General features: G+C 45.0%; 1 protein-coding gene across 6 annotated transcripts in view; it reads right to left on the bottom strand.

Annotated features, from left to right (window-relative positions):
- The window catches only part of ATP8A1 (ATPase phospholipid transporting 8A1), a 1103292-nt gene that overhangs the window by 43324 nt on the left and 1033153 nt on the right, over positions 1–26815 (bottom strand). For all 6 annotated transcript variants that reach the window (XM_078678248.1, XM_078678246.1, XM_078678250.1 and 3 more), the window contains one exon: positions 9513–9604. In XM_078678248.1, the coding sequence (XP_078534374.1) occupies positions 9513–9604 (92 nt within the window). The remainder of the gene's footprint in view (positions 1–9512; positions 9605–26815) is intronic.

Here is a 26815-nt window from a genome sequence, read left to right as displayed (position 1 = left end):
CACATTAAGCAGGGAGATTGGGCGATAAGAAGCACAATCCGTCGGCGGTTTTCCGGGCTTTGGTATAGCTATGATCGTGGCCGTGCGTTGGTCAAGTGGTAATTCCGCCCTTTCCCTGCTCTCCTTAAACATCGCTAACAGGGGTCCACTAAGCTCCGAGGCCATTGCCTTGTACCACTCCACGGGCAGTCCATTAGGGCCCAGTGCTTTGCCTGACTGCAATGCCTGAATTGACAACTGTATTTCCTCCTCTGTCGGGTCTTTCTCCAGGTCTTGCCTAACCTCATGTGGTATATTGGGGATGTCGATTGCATTTAGCGATGCCGATGCCATTTGAGCGGTGACGGTATGTTCCGGGGTGTATATTTCTTGAAAGTGAGTCGCTAAAGTGTGCACAATGTCTTCCGGGTGTGTCAGTACTCGGCCGTCAGCAGTGTGAAGCTTCTGGATACCCCTTGCACCCCCCTTTCTCCTATCTAACCATGCCAGCATTCTTCCTGCTTTGTCGCCCACATCGTAAATTCTGTGTGCAGTGTTGGTGATGTACCCCTGAACCGTCGTTTTCAGGTGAGTCTGGTATTGCTGCTGTCTTAGTTGCAATGTGTGCGCTGTGGCTGGGGTGGGATTTGCCATATGGGCAGTGTTTGCGTCGTTTAGCGTCAGTTCCATCTCCTCGAGTTCCCGCCGGGAGTCTCGTTTGTGTCCTGTTATTGATGCTATCGCTGCGCCCCTGAGGACTGTTTTGTATGCTTCCCATAAGACTGACGGTGAAGTTACCGTGCCCGTGTTTTCTGTGAAGAAATGTGTTGTCGCTAATTTTAGTTTTTTCCAGATCTTAGGGATTTTTAAGTAATTCGGATATATTGGGTAGATTCTAGCGCACGTCGTTTCCCCGGTGGTGAGAGACAAAGTTAGTGGCGAGTGGTCAGATATACCCCTGGGCAGGATGTCTAGTTTGTCCACGGCCCCCAGCCCCACCCCCAGGAATAAGAAGTAGTCTATTCGAGATAGGCTATTGTGTACCGCTGAGTAATAAGTGTATTGTGTCGCCGTGGGGTGCAGATGCCGCCACACATCCGTGATGCCAAAGGCGTCTAGAAAGTCACGCAATGATGCGTTCCTTCTTGAACTGTCTCTGGTGGGGAAGGCGTCCATCGCCGGGTCCATTATGGCATTCAGGTCCCCCCCTATGATCGTGTCTCCCTCAGGTAGGTCTAGGAGGAATTTACCTAAGACAGGCAGAGCTACGGAGTGGAGTGCCAGGGGCATATAGACAGAGACTACATTTAGCGGTCTTCCCTCCCATTGGCCATGTATAGCTGCGAAACGACCCTGGTCGTCCGTCACACGGTGTGTGATGATAAAGGGCGAGGTCTTTTTCATTAGGATCCCTGTCCCCCTGGAACCGGTGGTAAATTCTGCATGTATCGCCATTTCATAGCCGCGCCTATCAAGCGCTTTACATGTCGTCCCTGCCAGATGTGTTTCTTGGAGTAGGACTAAATCCGGGCTCTGTCTCTTAATGGCTTGCAACACTAACCCCCTCTTTATTTTATCCCCTAGGCCTCTGACGTTCCAAGTTAAAAGGCGCAGTGGGGGCACTTTTACCTTTCTGGAGTCAGTCCTTTCGGGCGTTGCATGCAGTGGTTGGGTCATTGAACCGTTGTGATAGTGTATTCTGTATTGTGGCGCTTGGGTTAATGCAGACTTGATGTGTTATGATGGTATGCAGGCGTGTGGCCCCATTTCGAGAGATAATGTATCGTGTGGTTTGAGTGATGGCAAAAAACAGAAATGAGAACAACATAACTGTATCCCCTTCCCCCCTCCCTGCTCCCCTGCTCCACGGACAAACCCCCACCCGTGACCCCAACTTCGCAGAGTGCTTTAGTCCTTCCCCAACTATCTTACTTGCTCGTGGGGTTGGTGAGTTCCTTACATGCACTAACTGTGCCCACCTTACTCAGCCGCACCAGGACCCAGGTCCATCGTGTCGCATCTTGTCCCGCTCCGCTATAAGTGGACTTCAGACCGGGGCTGGTTGCCCCGAATCGAAGAGATCTTGTGTTGCGTTAAGCTCAGTTCCTTCCGGGCCGTCCTGATGCGTCGGGTGGTCGACCTGTCTGTTCAATTGCTTGCCGTTACGCTGATGGGATCGGTCTCTGTGTGGACGATGTTGTTGTTGCCCCCCCTGGCGCCAACCATCGAGCCAGTCTCGAGCCACTTCCGGATTGTCGAGAAACCAAGTCTTTCCATCGGCCACTACCCTTAGCTTGGCAGGAAATAACATGGAATATGGTAGTTCCCTGTCTCGCAGTGCTTTTTTAACCTCTGTGAATGATTTGCGGCGTCTGGCTACTTCCGCCGTGTAGTCTGGGAAAAAGGCCAGAGTTGCGTTGTGAATCTTGACAGGGGGGGAGACTCTCGCCGCCTGCAGGATGGCGTCCCTGTCTCTGAAATTAAAGAGCCTAGCCAGTACAGGCCGCGGAGCGGCACCTGATTTGGGTGCTCCGCCCGGAACTCTGTGTGCTCTTTCCACGGAGAAGAAGTGGGACAGCCCTTTTGGTTGCAATTTGGTTTTTATGAGGTCTTCAATGTAGAGGTCCATAGCTCCCTTACCCTCCGTCTCGGGAAGCCCAAGGATGCGTACATTATTTCTTCGTGAACACCCCTCTTGGTCGTCCAACTTGTCTTGCAGAAGCCTGGTGATCTTCTCCATTCGTTCCATGGCCGTTTGTAGATCCGACGTGTCTTCCACCAGAGACTTCGTGACCACCTCTACCTGGGATACTCTTTCGGTCATCTTTTGAAAATCCGCTCGTAGTAGTGTGACTTCAGAGGAGATGGACCCAACTGTAGTTTTGACGTCCGATAGTGTTCTCATGATGTCTTCTAGCATCACCTTCTTGGTCCCGTCTGCTTCTTGGGATGTCCCGGTGGAGTTTCGCCCACTGGATTGAGATTGTGCATGCTGGCTGTAGGCGAACTTGTCCAGCTTGGCCTGCGTGGATCCACTCCTATTATTCTTGCCCGCCATGTCTTGAGGCCTGTAGGGATTGGATTTGTCCCTCCCCGTGTCGCAGCGAAAGGATGCAACAAACTGCGTCCGGGGCAGGGCTCCGTGGGTCGAAGTATATCTGTGCACCTAGAGGCCGTGGGGCACCTTCCTCTCAGCCACTTGTCGCCACGCAGTTTGTCTCTTCGCCGTTTCACTACGTACTGGTGATAGGGTATTCCCAGTGGTAGCCGGCACTCCGTCCTAGTATATGCAATGAAAGCTCCTCACGTCTGCAATGCGCAATGTCCAGTCTGATTTATAGCGCCTCAATGAGGAAGCGCCCCACGAGTTCCACGCGGGGTCACCGGATCTGAACAGGGTGGATGTTGCACCCACTAGCGGGGCGCCCCCCCGTTATGTACTGGTCGTAGTGCCGGTGGGCCACGCCTTGGACGTGTGTTATCAGATCGTTCAGGGCCTCAGTAGCGTGTCTGCCTCACAGTGTCTCAACCTCTGGCACCTCACTGTACCAGCACTGGCGTTCTTAATAGCGCAGGATAGGCGCTGCCTTCCCCTCTGATTAATCCTGTAGTTCGGCGGTGTTTCCGCCAGTACCCCGGGGGTACCCGTCGCCACCGCCACCGGCCTGACTCCGTCGCACGGATCAGTGCTGCCCCCCCCCCTCCGATATTGCCTGCAGCTCCGCTGTGTGCTTGTCAGTCCCCCGGGGGCACTCGCCCTCACCGCCGTCGGCCGGACTCCGTTACGTGGATCCAGACAGTCCCAGGGGGCTTGCGGTGTCCTCACAGTTTGTTCCGATCGCCTGTCGCCCTCCGCCACTGATGTGAGCTGTTCACTGTCGCTCTGGGGTCCTGCACTGTGCCGTCTGCGGTGTCGTCTCTCGCCAGCCTCCGAAGGGTCCCTCTCCTTCCGGCTGTAAGGGGCAGACGCCGACAGTCGCAACTGGCTGCCGCACCCCTGGGCAGTGTCGCAGGAGGTCCGTCCGTCTTTCCGGTCTCTTCCGTGGGTGGGTTTTAGGTGTGGGTCGGGTGCCGGGAGTCGCGTCTACCAGTATGCCGGCCCGGACTTACTTCCGCCGGGGCCGGAGGATCACGCTAGACCGGTGTCTCTCACCCAGGTGCAGGCCCAAACGCGCCAGAGGGTGTCGGAGCAGTTTGCAGACTCCGCTGTTCTTCAAAAGCGGGTCGGGTGGTACCGCTTCGGACCCGGTCCCAGCCGCCGCCGCTTCAGGTGGGCTATGCGCCGGATTAATGTGTCGGATTGAGGTTAGGCCACAGTGCCTTCAGGAGCCCTTACGTTATGCTGCCTCCATGCTTGGCTGCTAGCCACGCCCCCCGATGGGCAACATTTTAAGTTTGTCCTAACTGGCCAATACATTCAAGAGCCTTAGGTCTAAAATGGGACTGAAGCTACTGTCCTTTTTGGGAACCAAGTTGTAAACGTAAAATAATCCCATGCCACTTTCATCCATGGGCACAACTTGGTCAGGGCTTCTGCCTCCAGAGCAACTCATAGGCTGGAGGGCGCTCCCTGGTGGCAGTCCATAGGAGCGGACAGAAACAGGAGCACATGACCTTTGAAGACTAACTGGAGTACACAGCGATCTGAAGTAATGGACCCTAATTGAGTCAGAAAATGGGAAACACTCCCCTGATCAGAAGCTGATGAAGGAGGGAGGGCAAACTAAAGTGGCTTTGAGGCTGCAGAATCAGTGGAAGAAGGGGTGACTGAAACTGTTGCTAATGTCCCTTATATTCACTTTGTCAGTGAAAAGAGTGAAAGGATTGCTGCAGGGTCACAACGGCATGGGGTGGGTTGATGCTACAGAGAAGCCTGATCCTTGGGAAGGCTGTGAAAGCGACAACACTGCTGGTGGAATTGCTTAGCCATAGAGGCCAGTTCTAACAATAGTGCCGTAACGTAAGAGCTTCTTCTCCTCAATTAGTATATCCATTAGTGCAGCAGGAAAATCTTCAGAAAATCCAGGGCGAGTCTAAAGGATCTGACAATTAAATCTTATGGCAACATCAACAGGGTTTGAAACCCAAGACCTTACAACGTGATGTCTGACCTACTAAGCTCGTGAAGCATTGTTTCATTTTTGTGGAATTTGCAAAACATGTGAATACTCAGTCAGAAGAAAATTCTTTTTTGGACCAGCCATCCGTAAGCCCAGCTGGGTTGAGCCACTACCGCTACCATCACCTTTGAGAACCCTTTTACAGTGGGCGAAAGAGGATACCCAATTAAATAGTGTTCATCCTCTACAGTGAGGCACAGGAACAGTCTGTGAATTATAAACTGCAATGCCAATCTCGAGATTTTGCAGAACCAATGAAACCCCAAACCAGACCCTGTCCTTTTTGGGAACAAAACAGAATAAGGAGTAATCACTTTCCCTTTCTGCATGGAGAAATGCTCCATGAGCTACCAGCTACTTCAAAGAGGAAGTACTGCCTGACAAACTGCATACCAGTCAGCTGTTCCTAGACTTCCCCTGGAAAGCCGTAGGAGTACTGTTAGCCAGCAGAGGAGTCTGCCGCATCGACAAAGGTGCACTGTTTACGCATCGGGAAACAGTCTGTTAACTCGGACAGCGGTTCAGTCATCCCACATCTAAATACTGCGGGAAGGATAGCGTCAGCTTGAGGGAGTACTTGTATACTCCACTGCGGAGGGACGGCAGGAGTCCCGTCAAGATCTAAATCAGGCCCTTAGTCTGCATCCTATGAAGGCAAAGTTTCAAATGAAAAGGGGGGGCCCTCGGCCCCCCCGCACGCATGGCGGCGCGGCGACCATCTCACCCCCATTCTCCTTTGTTGTCTCTCGGTGGTGGGGGCGGGCCCTGGGGGGCGCGACCCACCACCGATTGGCCGGCGGCCTCCCTGACCCGGATACCAGGTAAAAGGTCCGGGTCAGGGGGGGCGGGCTACAGGAGGGGCGGGCCGGGGGGGGGCGTGCCCCCCCCGCCTGGCCCCTGGAGAATAAAGAGGTGGGGAGCGCCCAGGAGACCCCCTTGTCCCTGGACGCTCTCCCACAGCACCGTGTGCCCCGCGCTCGGGGCTTCTTTGTTTTTTGTCAATCTCTCTTTTTGTATTACAGGTATCGACTTGGGGCGTACAGATGCTGTCGTTCGAGCCCGTGAGCCGGAAGATCTATGGCGGTACAGGGGCAAGATATGGCACAGGGAGAGTCGGAGGCCCAGACGAAGTGGAGAGCTTCCGGGAGGGCAGCGGCAAGCAGGGACAACGCCGATCCGGCAAAGGGCCCGGGTGTGGGCTTAACACAGGCGCGGGCAATCAAGGTGAGCCACTGGCCGTGGTGCTCATGCGGGCGGGGGGGGGCCAAAGGTCGCTGCGAAGGTTTGCACTCTTGGTGAGATAAATGTAGAAAGTCCGTATTGTCAATAGCGTTCGGGTATTCTCCTCCTCGCTGCACCTGGTGTTCACCTCACTTCGGTAGTGCTTGGCACTGACTGCCTCTGAGATGGGTCCTCATTGTCCCCGTTACACATTCGTTTTCTGGCCTCACTCCGTAAGCTCCATCTTTCTTTTGCTCTCTGAAGAGGTAAAGCGTGTTCTGCGGTAAGGTCATTATCGGTGAGCACATATTTGAGGTCTGAGGGGGCGGGCATCATCCTATGGAGGTTCCCGCCCAGGGGGAGGGGCCTGCGGGCCACTCCTAGAACTCCAGGGGCAAGGTAATGGATGCTGCAAAGCAAAGGAGCGCGGGTAGGAGTAGTTCACGCTTTCCTTAGGCTGGTAGCCACCCCGCGCGCGTGGACTCATGACGCCACCGGCGCAGAGTAAGGGCCCTCCTTTAGTGGGTAAATGGAGTTCAGGGCGTAGACCGGGCAATTCCCGGGGTAACACTGCGCATGCGCACGTCTCATGGGGAGGCGCAGCTTGTAGGACCTGACACCGGTAGTGACCCTGCCATATGGCCAGAAATGTACAAAAATCAGATGAGGATGTTTAGACTCGGTTAGGAAACAACATGTATTAGAGTTTTGTTAAGGTCAGGCTCTCAAACTTGTTGACAATAATTTTGTAACTAATGTCCTGCTGATTTTTGTATAAATTGTTGATCATGCAATTAAAACCTTTTTTTTTTTTATTTCATATCTTAATAAATACGGCCGGGCGACTAGCGCCCGCCTTCCAAAAAGTAAAGAAGTCTTGTATCCACGTTTCTGGGTGTTGGGTGCCGGTTTGGGGGGGAGGCGGCAGCTAGTCGCTGACCATGTGCCCTAGCATTCTATTGGCCATGAATTGCCTCAGCTTAGGATGCTATGGCAGACTTGTACCACTGAATTTTGCTTTCTTTGTTTTCTTTTTAAGTGCTTGTATTCTTTTATGTTCCTTGCAACTTAGATGCCTTATTTCCAGTGATACAACGTGCCTCGGAGAGGAATAGATGTAGACTTATCCACGATTCAATATATGTCTCACCCTATTACAGATGTTTACAACAGAAACTGTTAAAGGTTCGGAGACCATTATTATCTAGCTAATGCGGATAGTTCGGCTGGGTTGCTGTCATTCAATCACACATTTATTGCTACAGCCCCTTTAATATTTGGAGATAGCCTTGCTTTTATTTTGAACTTTGATATCTCCTCAAACGCTGAATAAAAAATTAATTCCAGTATATCATTAAAATGGATTTAGAGAAGCAGTTTCAGGACAACGCAGTAATGTTTCAATATGAGAAAACGGCAGCAGGTTTCTTAACAATGGACCAAAAAAAGGGAACTTAAACTAAGAAAAAACAAGGATTAGCAGACATTGTAATAAAACAATAAGCTAAAACAATTATACGGCAAATTTTGGTGGCGGCATGGCCATAAATTCCTTGCTCTTTATGTGCCAAATCACTGCTGACTCTTACTCCAATTGCCATACATATCTGATACAAGCAAAATATTTTGAGTAAACGTAAACTATGTGTAACAGTTTCTAAATTTGCGTTACAAAGGAGGAACACACAAAATGTCAGCGAATAGTAAAAATTATTTAATTGATGGATATAATTACATTCTTCAGTTTTATTCCCGGGTTCAGGCAGCAGTCTGTTGATGAACGCTTTAAAATGCAGGTTGCAAACCAAAAAGACTTTAGCTTAGAGGTCAACTCTTTGCATTCAATAAAGGGCAGGCTCAAGTCAGAGCAAACGTCAGCCCCATTGGTATTCAGCAAACATTTCCCGAATTATTCAGACCAGATTAACGCGAGCAGAATAAACGTACCTCAGATATTTCTAAAAACATGGAGGCCAAGAAGAGAGGGGGGTAACAATAATAAGTGGGCGGTGTCTCCGTGGAAATCCCAGGCCTCACCTTATGAATAGAGTCATTCCCTATTCACAACTTCTTCATTGTCAGACGCCCACTCACTTGCCATGTAGACTGTGGTGCATCCACTTTTCCCAAGCCGAAACATGAGGTAAGAGTTACTGCTTGTATGAGAGCCACATAGTTTAAGAAAGCCCAAAGATATGCATCACAAATAATATGAATACCAACCAAGGGGGAAAGCATTTGAATGCACAGGAAATATTCGCATTTTATGGTAGAAAACCACCATAGTACACTAATCTCAAACTCGGGTAATTCTTAGCAGTCAATCCGTTGACGCTCAACAGACAATAGGCACTTAACTTTCCATTTAAATAAGTCTCTTTGCTGGAGGTCTGGGCCTTCAGTCTGTAATTCTGCACCAAACTGCTGCCCGAACTCATTTTAAGCGACTCGCATAGCTCCGAAGAAATATTTTTGCACAATCTACATTGGTTAAACATGTGGATAAAACGATTTTGTTTTAGACGCGTTCATAAAATTAGTGGTGTCCCTGCACACGACTGCAGCTCCATATGTTTGTCTTCCAGAAAACGTACTCAGTTTCACTGATCTGCTTAACAACTGCTTCTGTAGGTTCAGGCGATAACGTTGACCCCTCCCATCCTCTGGAGTTGTTTTTGTTATTTAATTCCTCAAGACAAAATATCATTTGCAAGTAAGGAAATTTAAGCAATCTAGTCTCACACTAGAAACGGACAATATTGAAACCGCCCAAAAAACACGGGGTATAATGAACCGAAATACTGCAATGAGCAAAAATACATAACGCGACTGCCTATTAGAAAGTTTCAGTAAAAATTAAATTCCTTTTTATTTCCATTCAAAATGCCTTTTAGTCAGAACTCTGCTACAGCTTCATTTCGGGTGGAGTGGAGGGGGCACTAAAAATAACCAAAATCTTTGTAAATCAACAAAATAAGCAGGCTACTTCTCATATTGACGTTGGTAATGTAATGAAGACACAATACTTCAAATTTTGAGTTGAGAACTTCTTGTCACACACTTTATGAAGGTACAGAGGTTGTAAACACTCTACCTATTAGCATTTAAGTAAAAATAACAATACATTTAGAATCACAAGTGTTTTTGGTATCACTAACATAAAATGAAGCAAAAAATATATAAACCACTTACGAAGAAGATTTTGCTGTAATGATTCTGAGCGATACAAATTTGATGTGTTCTTCTTAAAAACATTCTTCAAAAGCTGAGCTCTTTCCGTCAAGCTGATAACAAATCATAATTGTTAAATTTGTTAAAACAACACTGACACCATTTTATATTTATTAATTTAATAGCAAATATGCTTTTTCGGTTCTAAAATTCATAAAACCGCCTTAAACGCTTTTGCTTCACCTATAATGGGAAAACAGTCATCAAAACGATGCAATCATAAAAAAACACAGTATGGTACCCACACCCATAATATCTGTAAAATGACTACTTATTAACAAAAATTCTAAAAGTTCCCCATAAAGAATCAACAGAACTCGTACATTTTTGTGCGCTACACTCTTCAGAGAGCAGGTTTACTGCCGACAGCTAACCTTTCTTTTTCTATGAGATAAACAGATTTCAATTTGAAAAAAATCATTCCACAATAAATCCTATGAAACTATCGCATTTTGGTTGATTTTTCACATATATTGTAAACATTTACCCCTTCGTTTCTGACAAGTGTAAATGCATAAATGCCCTGTGAAGAACTGATGCAAACGTGTGGCAGTTTGTGTACACCTCTGGAGCATGTGAGGCAGGACAGAATCAACACTTTTGGTCTTCGTAGTAACTAATAACTAGTGGCAATACTAGTTAATGCAGTTAGTGTTAATCTTGTATACATTATATGTAGGAGTATTTTTACTGCACATAATTCAATGGTATGAAAACCCATATTTCACAGGCAAACCTGATAAATTTAATATGAAATAATAACAGCCCTCAGCCCTCAAACCCCTCTGCAGAGCTTTACAGTTCTCCCAGGATTATTCGCATGCAGGACCTGATTACACAGTAAGGTTAGCTAAACTATTCGGCAACTCCGTAAATTATGCAGCATATTCTCTGGCAGAATTGTTTTCATCCAATTGAGATAGAAACAACATTTTTGTCACAACTGTATTTTATGTTGCAAATGCAAAACCTCCATACTTATGCAATAAACGCAACAACCATGGATTCACATAAATCCACTGGACCTCACCACTGCTTATTGTTTTATCAAACATGTATTCATGAGACATAAACAAAGCCTAAACGTTCCATTTCTATTCAGTGTCCATTGTTAGCTGTACTTTGAAGAAGCAGCTTTTTCAGGCTAACTACCCCAAGACACACATATAATAGAAGAACATATACAATGGATAATAGGTGTCATACAGTCCTATATTGGCCTCACTGGGCAAATGGTCAGGTGACATTTACAAACCAGGAGGTCAACTTGTGGGTTATGAGGTCACCAGAACTCCTCAATGGCAATACAAGACCATATCACTTGGGTCTATACATCATATATATAATGTTGTGCCTTTCAAGGTAAAAATTATATAAAATATAGCACAAAATGGTGGATTAGCATTTTCTGTAATTCTGCATAATTATACATAATTTTGCTGTAATTTCGCTGAATTATGTTAAAGCAAATTACACACATTTCACACACCTCTAATTTATATATAATACACGCATACACAAACACGTGTATTTATATTTACTGATATCTCTCTCTCTTTCTCTCTCTATATATATATCTCCTCTCTCTCTCTCTCTCTCTCTCTCTCTCTCTCTCTCTCTCTATATATATATATATACATATATACACACACACACACACACACACACACTCACACATACATATATGTATACAACACACACCAGTGTTCAAGGAAAGAGGCAAGCCAAACCGTAACTGCTTTGCTGTGAAGCTTTAATCCAGTATTTAGGCTGAAAGTATGACTCGTTTCTACCCCACATGGCTCTTGTTTATTCCAGTATTTAGGCTGAAAATATGACTCGTTTCGACCCCACATGGTTCTTGTTCATACATCTTCATTCCCAAACAAGCGGAAATAAATACAATCAAACAGAGTCGGACACAAATAGCAGACTTTGTTACTCGTCCGCTCAACAAACCAAAAGTGCAGATAACAACATCAATGGTACATACTATTTTTCATTACTGTAATTTATGTATCTGCACATCTAGAATTTACCCATACTCCGTTGCCTTGATAGAATATTTTTTCTTAAAAAATTATTCATTTAGATATCCGCACTATAAATCTATCATTCATTGCAAGTCATAATGAACATAGAAAGGAGATTTCCATTCACGATGCTCTTGCATACCTCAATTCCAGTACCAATTAGTGGGCAATGTTTAAATCAAGGTCATGTTTCGAAATGTAAACAAGGCAAAACTAGAGGCTACCTTATTGACATACAACAAAATATGATGCAGGGCTAACGACAAAACATACAACAGCACTTTGGACAAGGGTGTAGAAAGTGGGTCAATCTGTTTCTCGCCACACCAAGCCACAGACTTGTCACAACGGCAGGTGGACACAGTTTTCATTGATGGCAACCTCACAGACTTCTGAAAGAAGATCAAAGACCTTTAACTATTGCCCTTCAGCCTCGAAGCATGAAGTTGGAGATTGTGCAGGTTCGGGTGCAGAACCCTCCACTGTTTTTGCAACAGGAGATCTCTCGAAGGGGCAGCCTGATAAGAGGACAGATTGCACATGCCCAGGAGTTCTGGATACCAAACTCTCCTTGCTCAATTCAGAGCCACCAGGATACCTTAGATCCGGTCGGTTCTTATCTTCTTCCGAACTTGATTGAGAAGAGGTATTGTCATATAGTTACTGCTTATCTATATACTGTGTTAAGTTAGCATGAGCTTATTAAATGTTTAAACGCAATTTTTCCTTTTGCTGCTTCTGCACACGACACTTAATTGTTGATTTAGCTTTCAACCTACAAGAGCGTTGTGATTTACATGAGAATAATATGCTTAGTAAACTATGTCTGTACAGAGAGTGCTGAAGCTTCAAGGATAACTCGACACAAATTGTTGTGAGGTCTGATCTCCGCACCTTCATAGACATAACATAAGTGCAGCTCCTGCCAAATTCTGGCTTTAGGCGCGTTTTATATTGCTTTGCTTAGAGCACACGTACACACTTGATGCGGTTCGCATGCAGAGAGCTGCTTGAAGCTGATGTGATCTCTTCATACTAGGATCTTGAGGTATGGGCCCGCCCTGCTAAAACCCAAAGAGACCTTCTTAGATATTAATATAATATGCTAGTTAGGGAGGGTGAGAAATAGGTGTTTGTAACCCTTATTCATTACAGCATCCTAGCATGCTGTCACCATTTGCTTTTTATGGACTAGTAACTATGCTGATAACTTTGCTTCTGATAATATGTTTCCTTGTATTATCTAGGATACTGCATTTGAGAAAACGGCATTAGTAAATAAATATTTCAAATGTGCACGTGTCCTCATTTACTCCACGTTCTGGTTTGAAATGATTGTATAACGAAAGAGTGCTCATGTGTTCCACTTGACCTGAGGTATCGTAAGTTCATGTTCTGGTTTGTCTAAACATTGGGAGTTTGTTATGACCAATGAGACACTGTAGCTAGCCTGGTAAGGGGATTTTGGGTACGGAGGTGAGTATTGGGTCACCCTAATTCACTGAGGTTCCAAATCTCTATGCACAGTTCTGTAGGAGAACGGAATCCCTGCGACATGGCGCCAAACCGTTGGTGGTCTTATATCCTGACACTCGAGTAGTATATCGTTCAAACCTTAACCCCTTCACTGTCGTTTCCGGAAAACGGTGGTGTCGGAAAAACCTACCTATTTTTGAAATAGGTCTTTTCAAGTTTGAATCTTTCTAAAACGGTTTCCTTGAATTACTACCCAGTTGTGCTACAAAGTTTCCTTTGTTTTTCTAAGTTCCTGTGCAGTCATGGCCCAGCCTGTGGACATTCCACAGCATAGTCGAATTGCTGTGCGCAATCATTTGCAAACTTACAATGTACCCGTTGATGGCTTGGCTGTGATTTTGGTGGTGAGTGCGGAAGCAGCTTACCCGTACGAACTCTTTTATTCGTGGGTGACGTTTCCGGCTTTGGACACTAATTCTAACGTGTTCCACACTTACACTCCCTCACCTGTGCCAGCTGAATATACTCCGTACAGGGCACTGGAAATACCTATTGATCATTGGCAGCATCGCGTTTGGTTTGGTGGCGCCCTATCCCATTCTTTGACCGCTGCGAGGTTAGGTCCTTTGTCCATTCTGGGCGCAAATTGGCCTGTTTTGGCTGGATTTACTCCTCATCCACAACATAGCAATTGTACCTTAGCGGAGTTTCGTAGACTACATGTAGTTTCTATTGCCGTGATTCGTGCATTAGTGCAATACATAGGTCGTCATCTCCCGGGTGGGCCCCCGGGGGGTCCGGCTCTTCCAGCGGGACAGGGCGGTTTGAAGCTCAGTCCTGTGATGGTCAATGCTGTGATGGGTAAGCGTCCCCAGGAAAAGGATGATTTTCCTTTCTGGCTTGCCGAGAAATTTGACCAGCTGGAAGCAGTGTTTCCTAATACAACTCCTGGTGATAAACATAGAATCTTAACGATTAGTTTACCGAAGGATTTGGCCCCCGAACTCGTTGACTGTGAGACCTGGGGAAAAACATTTGCGGCAGTCTATGCGAGGTGTTACGGCACTCCGTCTATGGCTGTCCTGCCTGCGATAGTTAAACGTGTTCAAGATGATCACGGACCAGAGGCAGCGGTTGAATTGGGTATGCGCCTATGTGGCTCCTTTGATATAGTTTGCGATCTCATTCTTGCTAATGTCAAGGGGGATGCAGTGAACTTTCAGGTAGCTAATGTTTTGGAGGCGATTCCCGATAAACCCAGGCAGTTGGCGAGGATTATTGTGGCTGCTTATAGAAAGGTGGGTCACAATAGCAAGGGTCTAAAGCCTTTTTCTGTAAAAGAAAAGAAGCAACCCCAAGGGCAGACTTCAGAAACGGAAGTTCAGCCCCAGTCCAAAAAACAAAATTGGCCTAAAAAACAGAAACAGGGTAAGCAACAACAACAACAGAAACAGGAGTCTCAACCTGCGTCTCAGTTGCCTGCGCAAACAGAATGTGTTTATGACTTGCGCGATCGCGCGACAATTAAATCACCTGATCGATTTCAGGTTCCTGATCAACGCTCTCCTCGTTCCTTTCAGGACTCGTCGGCCGGAAGACCGGTGGTGGAGGATGCGGAAGGGGTCGGATGGTCAGCAAGGATGTGACCAGCCCCGCCAGACAGACAGCACAGGTCAGCAGGACGGCTCAACGCCGAAGAGACCACAGTTTGCCAAAAAGAGAGTCGCGGCTTTAACAGCGCATCGATATGCCACAGATAGTGAGAACGCGGCTTCGGAATCTGACATGGGCTCTGACTTTGCTGGACAGCGCGGCGGAGATTACCATTGTGAGAGAGGCCCTGCGTCCACTACTGAAGGTGACAGCGACTGGTATTTATGTTGTAATAGAAACAGCCGATACGAGAGTTGCTCCCCCTGATAGACTTTATGAAATTGTCCTGTTAATTGAAGGTGACATACAACATACCATCAAAGGGGTATTTTGGGAAAATCTTTCGTCTACGTATGACATTTTGCTTTCAGAGGCTGACTGGCCCCCACCTTTTGTGCTCGCAGCTCCGCGAGGGGAGGAGGTAATCCTCCCGAGTTTCGCGAACACTGTCTCGAGAGAGCATGCGCAGCATTTTGCAGAAGAGTGGGCTAGGGCTCTAGCGCCTGCTCTGTACCACAAGCAATGTGGTTGGGATAACTTGTCCCCATGCCACGAGATTCCTTTACGGTCTCAGCCTCAGCCTCAACCTCAATATCCCATACGGCGTGAAGCCAAGGCTTCCGTCGCGGCAATCCTTGAACAATTGGAATATCAGGGAGTTATTGAAACATGTGTGTCATCGATGAATAACCCTCTTTTTACTGTAACCAAGCCTGACGGGTCATATCGTTTGGTATTGGATTACTGGTATTTAAACTCGCATTGCCGTAACTGTGCAGTACAGAATACTCACGGCTCTGCCCTGGTGGATAGTCTAGTGCGTAAGCGTTTTAAAACCACGCTTGACATTTCCAACGGTTTTTATTCCCACAGATTTGATAGCTTTAGCTCCCAATGGACCAGTTTTACATGCGCTGGGGTCCAAAAACAATTCTGGCGTCTCCCGATGGGCTATAAGAATAGTCCTGGTATATTTACCGCCCGCATAGTCTCTCTTTTAGAGAGGATCGACCCAGATGCTTGCTCGTATGTGGATGACATATATCTCACACACGACGAAATTTGGGAGCATCTGTGTCGAGTGAGTTCCATAATTTGTACCTTTGCAGACATGGGTTACAAATTTAACTTTGCAAAATCGCACATTGCGGAGTACACAGTGTTGTTCCTGGGCTATGAGCTCAACAATGAAGGTAGAGGTTTGGCTCCTCACTTCTTGGAGAAATGCGCACAGTTGCGCGCTCCTACAACACTGAAAAAATTACAGTCTTTACTGGGCTTTTAAAATTTCGGGAGGACATACATTCTGGAATATGCCCAGCGTATCAAGCCTTTGTATGCTTTGATACAACCAACTTTTTCCAAGTCATGCTGGCTGCCTGAGCACTCAGCCATTTTGCAATCCTTGCAGGCTGATCTGCTCGCTTCTAAATTTTTACTGACTCGTGATAACCACACCAACCTGGTGATAAGAATTATTCCTGGGACAGTGGGTTTCACGTACCTCACTTTTAATGAAGGAGACACAGTACCTATTGCTTACAAGTCACACTTGTACACTTCGGCTGAAATGCGGTTTTCCACTGTGGAGAAAGTTTTGACGGCTGTGCAGATGGCGATTCTTAAGGAACGTGCTCTGTCACAGGGGAAACACATGTTGGTTGTTACACCTTGCACAATGTACATAACAAGGACCCCCTGTTCGAATTGTCAATTCTTAAGACAGGGAAATACACAATGTAAAGATCATGGCATAATATTAACAAAACATGTGGGAGGTAGGTACAAAAAGGAACCACAAAGGTAAACAATTGTAAAAACTATGTTTCATTTAATAGATACACAAATATTCATGTTAAAATCAAACACTAAATAAACAAAAAATTAGACAAAAGGTACAAAAAAAACAATTGTTACACCTTGTCCTCATTTGGAGGCAGTTACGAAAGCCAGTGTACCAAATTCTAAAGCTTTGCACCCTCGGTGGATTCAATGAGCCGCTTCCTTATCATCTATGGATGTCACGTTTATTTTTGACGCCTCATTGCGGTGGCAAGAGTACTTGCAGTATGAGTTTGTTCATCCTGCTCCTCTAGCAATGCGACCTCTGGAGGACTTCCATTGCATCATTTACACTGATGGTTCGGCGCAGGTTGCGCATGGCTCTAAACACGCCTACGTTTCCGCATGCGCCATTGTGGTAGGTGCCATGGTGAACGATGAGTTCAAGTCCGGAGTAGTGCACACGCAGACTCTAGGGGACTGCACCGCACAATTGGCAGAGCTTCGTGCTCTCTTACTAGCGTTGGAGTACGCTGAAACTAGTGTGGCTACTCTTATTGTGAGTGATTCATACTACTATGTCCAGTCTTACAATAAGAACTTGTTCTTTTGGATTCAGAATGATTTCCGTGATTCCAAGGGTAGCGCAATAAAACACAAGATGATCTGGGTTCGAGTGGCAGAGCTTAAGGCTAAGCTGCCGCTCGTTTTTGTGATTCATACTCTCGGCCATCAGCGCGTGGGAGTCACGCTGTCGGTAACTCGCTTGCTGATGAAGCAGCGAAATCAGCGGTGTCTACATATTTAGTTGCAGCAGTTACGCGGTCCAAAAGTAAGATTGATGACGACATCTTGGCGGCTGTTGCTGCCACTGAGAAGGGAGGTAAACATCCTACGGGGTTCCCTTCGAAGTACACATACCACTTATGTCACGAAAAGGTTCCTTTTGTGAAAATTCCTGAAGTTGGAGAACGTCTAATTCCCAACTCGGATCGCAGGGCTACGTTGATTACAGCGGCGCATGAAGGTGTGGCGTCTGCGCATGCGGGCGTCTCGGCCACTGTAGCTCAATTACAACGTTTCTGGTGGCGGGGTCTGTACAAACAGACGCGAGATTATGTCCTTCAATGTGACGTTTGCCAGCAGATTAAACCTTCGACTGCTGCGCGTCCACCACAGACACAGTTGTACATTTCTAATAAACCACTAGGTTGTGTTTATTTAGATCACTGCGGTCCTCTTTCCTCTGATACTGCGTATAAGTACATCTTAGTAGCAGTTGATTCATGCACACGCTTTGTGTGGGTTTGGCCCCATCGCAGCGCTGATTCACGGACTGTCATAAGAGATTTGCGTGTCTTTGTAGAGATTTTTGCCTGTGGTACCTTCCATTCGGATCAGGGTCCGGCTTTCGCCTCTAAGGCTTATAAGGATGCCATGACTTCGATGGGGGTCCAAGTCAAGTTTTCGTCTCCCTACAGACCTGAGGGTAATAGTGTAGTGGAGCGAATGAACCGTGACTTAAAGCAATCATTGACAGCTCGAGTTATAGGCACTGGCAGAAACTGGCTGGCCCACCTCAATGGCGTGCAACGTGCACTTAATAATCTCCCTAGAAGGTCTCTGGGTGGGCGGACCCCATACGAAATGCTCTTTGGCATCAAGATGTACGTCCCTGACCTTGACGGTCTAGACTGCGTGGCTCGCGCCACAACATTTGACGTAGATGAACATTGCAATGTTTACAGGATCTACAAAAGACCAGAGACAGTCTTGCAAAGGAACATTTGCCCTCCACATCGGATGTTGCGTTGCAGATCCCGGTAGTCGGTTGGCTACCCCAAGTTGGAGAACTGGTTCGAGAGAAGATCGATAACAAGAAAGAATTTGGTCCTTCCTATCGAGCTCCGGTTCCCGTCCTTGGTGTGAAGGGCACAAGAACAGTCATTTTACCACCGCTTCCAGGTCGTAAGGAAAACAGGTTTATCTCAATTGACAATGTCAAGATACACAGAATGGCCGATTCTTCTTAGCATGACGCCGGCAGTCTCCTGTCCTTCAATTGTGAGAAATTCAGTTTTGGCCACTGCTTCTAATCCTGAACCTGAAGTGGCCATCGAATTGCCTGCAATTTCCAGTCCTTTATTAAGTACTTTGCCTGGTACAGACCATGATGAAATAGACTACACTTACCCCACTGACTTATCCATGCCTGACCTGCAAACACGTTTGGTCACAGAATCCAGATTTTCATTTGACACTGTTTCCAATGCCTCGAAGAAGCCCTCACATTTTGCAGCTTATGCCAGCTTATTTAAAAAACATTTTTTGATATGCCAGCTTATTTAAAAAACATTTTTTGATTCCCCCTTGGACATATATTTGGCTAGTTCTTTTTTCAATTTACCTTTTTATGTCAATTGGTTTTGTGTTTTATTTTTTTCGAATTGTAAATGGACATTATGTTGAGGAAAGAACATGCATTCGACATCTCAATGGAACTTTGGCCCCCCTTTCCTCGTCGCATTCTGCACACAGATTGAAAAGAGACCTGACATTTGTTAACATCACTGCTTGGCCTGTCCGTGATGGAATTGTGTGGGATGCCGTTAGATTTCAAATTCATGGCCCTACAGAGGTTGTTAATGTCCCTAATGTGCTTAGAGTTAACATGGGGTATGTAGTGAAACAAAACATACGTTCTGATGGTTGGAATGTTCAGGCCGTAGAAACTTTGTTTTCTGATTTGAAATACTATGCTGCCTTTGATGCTGAAGATTTATATTTAGAATCTGCTAATTATGGTGATTTGTTTTGCTTTCAACATTTTGGCAATCACTTCTTACATAAAACTACTTCTAGAAGGAGTACTGTAAATTATACACAATGGGAGCATTGCCCAGCTCCTAAACAAGGCAGTTCGAGTACTGTTTTGAAAAAGTACACTTATTTTACTGACTTCAATCAGTCTAATCCCGAGTCCTTTTATTTTAAAATGACACAGAAGCCTATGTCCAAGGTTAGACTTACCGATACCAAATTATTGTACTCGAAGTCCTTTCTTGATCGGCTAGCTGTTGGCGGCTATGAATTGTGGAAGGAGACTATTGACCTTGAATCAGTTTGGGGTTCTAAAAACTGGCAGGTACAAGGCACTGAGGCTTTGCACCGTGCTTGTCTCATCCCGAATCAAATGTTGTTTTTAAATTCCTCTATTTCACAGACAACATGCTTTGGATTGGCTACCTCTAAAAAATTGAATACTCCTACCATCCCTGAGTTAGAAGAATATTCTGGCTGGAGTAATTATACTCAGTTTTCAATTAGGGACTTGCAGACCCTTTTGCATAATTCATCCTTTAACATATCCAGTTTGGATCCAAAAGGTTGGCTGATGTGGCACAGAAGTGCTGATTCATGCCAGCACCGTTTTCTGGGTTTATCTGATGGCTTTAAACAAGTCAGACCTGCTCCACGTTTTGACAATGACCATTCTGTCACGACTTAGTCAATAGGCAAATTATGTCAAACTTGGCTGAAACAATCTACATTGGCTGCGGTTAAATTACATCTATCGAAGCTAAATGAAGATGTGGATTTAAATAATTTCATAAAAAGGCCCGGCTAGTGGTAGATCGAAAAGATGGATATATGCGATTTACAATGAAATCTGGAAGACATCACAGATTGAGGCGGCGACACGCCTTAGAGCTATAGATCAAGCTAATCTAGAAAAAGTGCTTGTAGTGGTAGATAATAGTATTAACATGCTTTCTTCCCGCATTTACACGTTAGATAATATTGTGTCCTCTGTAGTGGATATTGTGCAGGATGAAGTATCTGTATTGTACCATGGTCAAAATCAATTGCGTTCTATCATGCAATTTGCGTGGACCCTGCAAACACTGAAGTCTGGCAAGGTGCCATGGACCTACATGAATGTCTCCTCTCTCTGTGCCCCCTTTAATTTAACTGACAAGCAGCGCTTGCTTTCCATGCGCGATGCGTCTTTTTCAATGTTACATATTGAAAGGTTAGAATCGTTGCCTTTCTCTGTGGCAGAAGCCACTGCTGCAACGTGGCTTATCCACGGTTTGATAACATTGCCATTTGCTTTATATAAATTTACAAATTGTATGCGATATGTTGCTATAGGTCGATATGAACCGTTAGGTAATGCATTTCTTCATGAAGTCTGGTCCCTCCCTTTTACTTACAGATGTTTAAAAGACGGACAAGAAGTTTATCTGAATGGGGAGGAGTGTACAGAGACTCCGGATCACTCCTTAATGTGTAGACACATTCAATTGCACGGTTCTTGTAATCAGGACCGGCCAAATTTAGCCTGTGTTTTGAAAGGCACACCAGTTCCCGCTATCGTTCCCACTTTTACTTTCTTGGCAAACGGTAGTTATTTACTTTTAAATAATGAAGATTGTTGTGGGTTAATTAGAGGTGTCGCTTATGTGGTAACTGTATCAGAGCGTGTGGTGTGTTGCAAAAATGTACTTTACCCACCCCCGCATGGGAAAAGGGATGTTTCCATCTGGCCGCGCATCCCAACCTTGACTGCGGAGTTCAATGGCATGAGTAGAATAAGAGCTCTATTGTCCCAAAAAGAAGTGGCCTTGAGTTCGGCTCGAGAAACATTTGTGCTTCACATAGCTAACACCCGCACAGAGGTTCAGGCCCTTTTGAATACTGATTTACCGTTGCATTTCAGCGAACTGGTTGATTCAATCTTTAACGCGTCCTCCACGACTGGACTGGCGCATTTTTTCAAAATAGTGAGCAGCGGTCTAGTGACTTCATTTGAGAAAATATTTGGGGTCATTCCTGCTTTCTTCCATTCTATTTTTCAAGTCTGTTTGGTGGATTCCCCGTTTTACTGGCACTGGCGGCAGGCGTTCTGGTGATCTTTTGTTTCATTAAACATGGATGCCCTTCCTGTGCAAGAAGCCGAGCAGCCCCTCCTGGCACTGTTTCGCAACAGGATGCTTGAATACTATGGCACTTTGCCGCTTGCGACTTTGAGCACGGCATATGGATTATCGTTTCGGTTTTCCTATTTTACATGTGTCCAGCCTGTGTTTCATTGCCTGAGCTGTGACTTTGACTGGGCCCTTGATTTGTGTCTCTGCAAGACGGTATCTCCTGACGTCGATTTTAATCAGCTGATGAGTCCCGTCGTTACTCACGAGTTGGTTTGTTCAGGCGAAAGGATTATGGCTTTGGCAGCGATGCATTGACTAATGGGTCATTGGAACATTCTCGAAGCAGCGCACGATTTTTTGGCGCATAGCTTTCTTGAGAACCCACCGAGTTGTCCTCTGATGGTGATAGAGGCTCCGGTCCTAGAAGAGCACGTATGTTCTTTCCCATTGTTAAACTGGATGGCTGAACTGTTTTCGGATGAAGACGGTGATTTCATGTTGGAGGCTGTTGCTGCATATTTTGCATATTCGGTCTTGCCCTAAAAACTTTCCACGTTTCGGATCACGGCCCCATGTTTTCTACTGACATACTTTTTTGAAGATTTTCTTGAATTTTTCACCTCCCAGACCTATTGGCTTGAGTAAAAGTGACCACTTCATGAATAAAATTTTCTCCATCGATTTCTGAATTATAAATATTGCTCATCGTTCTTGAACTCTGCTTTCATGAGGAGGCCCTTATCTTATCTTATCTTATCCATGCTCGGATCATGGGGGGGTGTCATATAGTTACTGCTTATCTATATACTGTGTTAAGTTAGCATGAGCTTATTAAATGTTTAAACGCCATTTTTCCTTTTGCTGCTTCTGCACACAACACTTAATTGTTGATTTAGCTTTCAACCTACAAGAGCGTTGTGATTTACATGAGAATAATATGTTATTGCTCTGATATCAGCTTTGCTTAGTAAACTATGTCTGTACAGAGAGTGCTGAAGCTTCAAGGATAACTCGACACAAATTGTTGTGAGGTCTGATCTCCGCACCTTCATAGACATAACATAAGTGCAGCTCCTGCCAAATTCTGGCTTTAGGCGCATTTTATATTGCTTTGCTTAGAGCACACATACACACTTGATGCGGTTCGCATGCAGAGAGCTGGTTGAAGCTGGTGTGATCTCTTCATACTAGGATCTTGAGGTATGGGCCCGCCCTGCTAAAACCCAAAGAGACCTTCTTAGATATTAATATAATATGCTAGTTAGGGAGGGTGAGAAATAGGTGTTTTTAACCCTTATTCATTACAGCATCTTAGCATGCTGTCACCATTTGCTTTTTATGGACTAGTAACTATGCTGATAACTTTGCTGCTGATAATATGTTTCCTTGTATTATCTAAGATACTGCGTTTGAGAAAACTGCATTAGTAAATAAATATTTCAAATGTGCACGTGTCCTCATTTACTCCACGTTCTGGTTTGAAATGATTGTATAACGAAAGAGTGCTCATGTGTTCCATGTGTCCGAGCAACAGGCGCTTTGGAAACTCCAATGCTGACACTGTGTGTACTAGGAAACAAAGACAGGGTTTGGCTGAAGTGCAGTAAGGCTGCGCCAAATATCAGTTTAAACAGAACAGAATGCCAGTACTGCTATGTAAGTCGCCTAACTTCAAATGCGCAACGACTTCAAACAATTGCCGCATATACAAGACAAGCATATGTCAGTATTAATCTTGTATTTTTAGAAATTTCACAAATAGTTTTATCTTTTTTTATGCAAAATTGACAATTTGATCAGGACAAGGGGAGAGGGATATATCATAAAATCTCTTCTCAAAAACGTGGTGTATAAGGATAAAAAATAAACCAAAACTACAATAGGGAGATAGGTTTCCAACCAAGAAAGAATGGACCTCAGTCGTACGGGCTCATTTGTCATCCAACATTCATTCCATGAAAAAGTCATACACAAACTATTTTCTCACCAAATCAGACATACAGGTGAACAAAGATAATGACAGGATTAGAAAAAAGAAGAAAAAACGTGAATACCCTCACCTAGATTCAAGGGAATCAATTAATATTATAGGTGGTGGGATATTAGTAGGATTGTTTCACAATAGTTTTACAAATGACAACAAATACATCAAAACCACAGGCCATCAGAAGTTTTTCAAACAATCTAAATGATTTACAAATGACATTTTCATGTGATTGGCCTGGAAAGGAAACAAAAGGGTCGACACGTTTCGAAGCCCCTTAGTAGCGGGGCTTCTCCTCAGAACCTTGGGGGTTCACTCCTGCGAAAAATAAGAGACAACAGTCCTTACTATCCTCACTCCTGAGATCAACCTTCAACTTCAACCAGACAAGCACAACCTTAAAATAGTTACCTTGTCTTCTTAACATTCAGAAAAAGAAGAGCTCATGTTCTCCAAATTCGACAAATCAAAATTCACAATATCCTGTGGACTATGGCACCGATCGTGTGCTGTTGGCGGAAAGGAAAGCTATGTTGCATTTTGATGTTTTTTTATTATTAAAAAAACAAGGTGGTATGTAGCAGCAAGTTATCTTTGGACATCAAATTATAAGGCAATTACCTTATTCGGGGAATCCCTTTTTCCAGGGTGCCAGGCTTGGCTTGTTGGTTAATAATTAGAACCCGATTCCTGTTTGATTGAAAGAAACGAATCACTCACTAACGTGATATAAAACACAGGCGGGTAGCATTCAGTCGGTGCATTATGTGCGTTAACGACACCAATCCCTTAAACCCGACAGTCCGTGATTCAAAAGCGGGGTGGATCATGCCGTTCTTTGGCAAGGCTAAAATTCTGAACGCATTGCACAGGCGTTGGTAAACACATACCTCAATCACGAAGCGGGTCTCCTCTCCATGGTGCGGCGTCTGTCAATCAGCCGTCGCCCTCTGAGACTAGTCAGTGCCGGCACTTGGTATATGACGTCATTTCGTTCCTTCGGTATTCTGGGAATTGTAGTTCCTTTAAGCCTTCGGATGAAAAAAGGAGAGACGCAATCTCTTAATTGCACTGAACCTTCCATTTGGATCACACGTGCTGGAGATGTCATTGAACAGGATATGTGCAATTGAATGGCGACACTTCGATTCTATTACGTGAAAGAACATGGTGGACTGTATAGTCCAATTCCTATTTTTATATGGCCGTGAAGTGGTGAATCTTAGAGATGGTATAGTTTAGACATCTTGTTCAGTCCTGTGACTGCCGAATTGAATTTCAAAATCAGGGTTGCTTCTCGAGATGATAATTTTGCCTCCAGGTCACCTCCTCTTGGGTCGAGTTCCACCCTGGAAATGACCGTCCATTTTAAATCGTTTTCAGTGTGTGAATGATCCATCCAGTGTTGCACCAATGGTGCAGTAAGGATGTTTTTTTTGATTCTCAATCTATGTTGGTTTATTCGCTGTCTGACTTCTTGGCTCGTTTTTCCTATATAGAGCCTATTCCATGGGCATAGAATGCCATAAATAACGTACTTTGTTTTACAATTCGTAAATCTGGAATGTCACCAACTAATGCCATTGTGCTGGAACAGATCTCCTTCTATCGTTAGGGAACAAGATACACAAGTACCACATTAATGGTGGCCTGTAATTGGTGGAAGATTCAAGTATTCTCTAAGAGATTGGGGCTTATCCTTTGGCATTGCTGCTCTGACTATATGATTTGCCACACTCTTATCTTTTTTGAAAGCGAAGAGCGGTATTTCTGCTAATCGTCCATCCAAATCTTTGACCAAGTGCCAGTTTTTACAGATTTCTTTTTTTAGCCAGTTGGATGTTGGGCAAAATGTAGACACACATACTATTCTGTTTTGGTCATTTTTTTCTTTTTTTGTCAGGAGGGTCTCTCTAGGTGTCCACCAAGCCCGTTTGAGCGCCCGTTTCAATAATTTTGCTGGATATCCACGGAGTAGTAGTCTTTCTCTCAGGGCATTGGCATGAAACATGTATTCATCTTTGAACGTGCAATTTCTGCGTACATGCAGAAATTGCCCCAGTGGTAGGTTTTCTTTAAGACTTCTCGGATGGTAGCTTGAGAAGTGTAAAGCTTTGTTACGGTCCGTTTCTTTTTTGTATAGAGTGGTCACCAGGACCCCATCTGTGCAATATACTTCCACGTCCAAAAAAGGTAGTAGTTATTTGGAATGCTGTAAACTGAATTTTATGTTTTCCGTCCGGTTGTTAAGCCATTGGTGGAACGCCAATAGTTGTTCCTCCGTTCCTGACCAAGTGAAAAAAATGTCATCTATGTATCGGAGCCACCCTCCGATCGATTGTATAAAAGGGTTGTTATCATAGATGAATTTGTCCTCAAATTTGCTCATAAATAGCACTGCCAGTTCTGGGGCGAAGGGGCAGCCCATCGCCACTCCGCGGATCTGGAAATAGAAATCGTCCTGAAATTTGAAGAAATTCTTTTTGAGGGCCAGTTTGGCCAGGTCAAGGATAAATTCAGTCGGTACCTTCATTCGTCTTTCTCTCTGGGTTAAAAGAAGCCTTAATACTTCCAGTCCCTCCTCCTTGGGGATCTGGGTATATATAGATGTAATATCCATACTTACTAAGTAATCTTTGCTTTCTTCAAAGGGTAAATCAGTCAGCTTATTAATGAAGTCGGTGGTGTCTTGTAGAAACGATTTAACTTCCGTCATAATGGCTTAAGGAAAAAATCAATACATTTAGAAACAGGCTCGAAAAGTGAATCACATCCGGAGACAATGGGTCTCCCAGGTGTTTTTTAAAAATCTTTGTGTATCTTAGGTAATGCGTAGAATAGAGGTACACGCGGATGTTCATATACCAAGTGCCGGCACTGACTAGTTTCAGAGGGCGACGGCTGATCGACAGACGCCGCGTCATGGAGAGGAGACCCGCTTTGTGATTGAGGTATGTGTTTACCAACGCCTGTGCAATGCGTTCGGAATTTTAGCCTTGCCAAAGAATGGCATGACCCACCCCGCTTTTGAATCACGGACTGTCGGGTTTAAGGGATTGGTGTCGTTAACGTACATAATGCACCGACTGAATGCTACCCGCCTGTGTTTTATATAACGTTAGTGAGTGATTCGTTTCTTTCAATCAAACAGGAATCGGGTTCTAATTATTAACCAACAAGCCAAGCCTAGCACCCTGGAAAAAGATATTCCCCGAATAAGGTAATTGCCTTATAATTTGATGTCCAAAGATAACTTGCTGCTACATACCACCTTGTTTTTTTAATAATAAAAAAACATCAAATTGCAACATAGCTTTCCTTTCCGCCAACAGCACACGATCGGTGCCATAGTCCACAGGATATTGTGAATTTTGATTTGTCGAATTTGGAGAACATGAGCTC

The sequence above is a fragment of the Lissotriton helveticus genome, chromosome 2_2 (assembly GCF_964261635.1).
Source record: "Lissotriton helveticus chromosome 2_2, aLisHel1.1, whole genome shotgun sequence".
NCBI lineage: Eukaryota > Metazoa > Chordata > Amphibia > Caudata > Salamandridae > Lissotriton > Lissotriton helveticus.
This window is presented reverse-complemented; position numbering and strand designations above follow the sequence as displayed.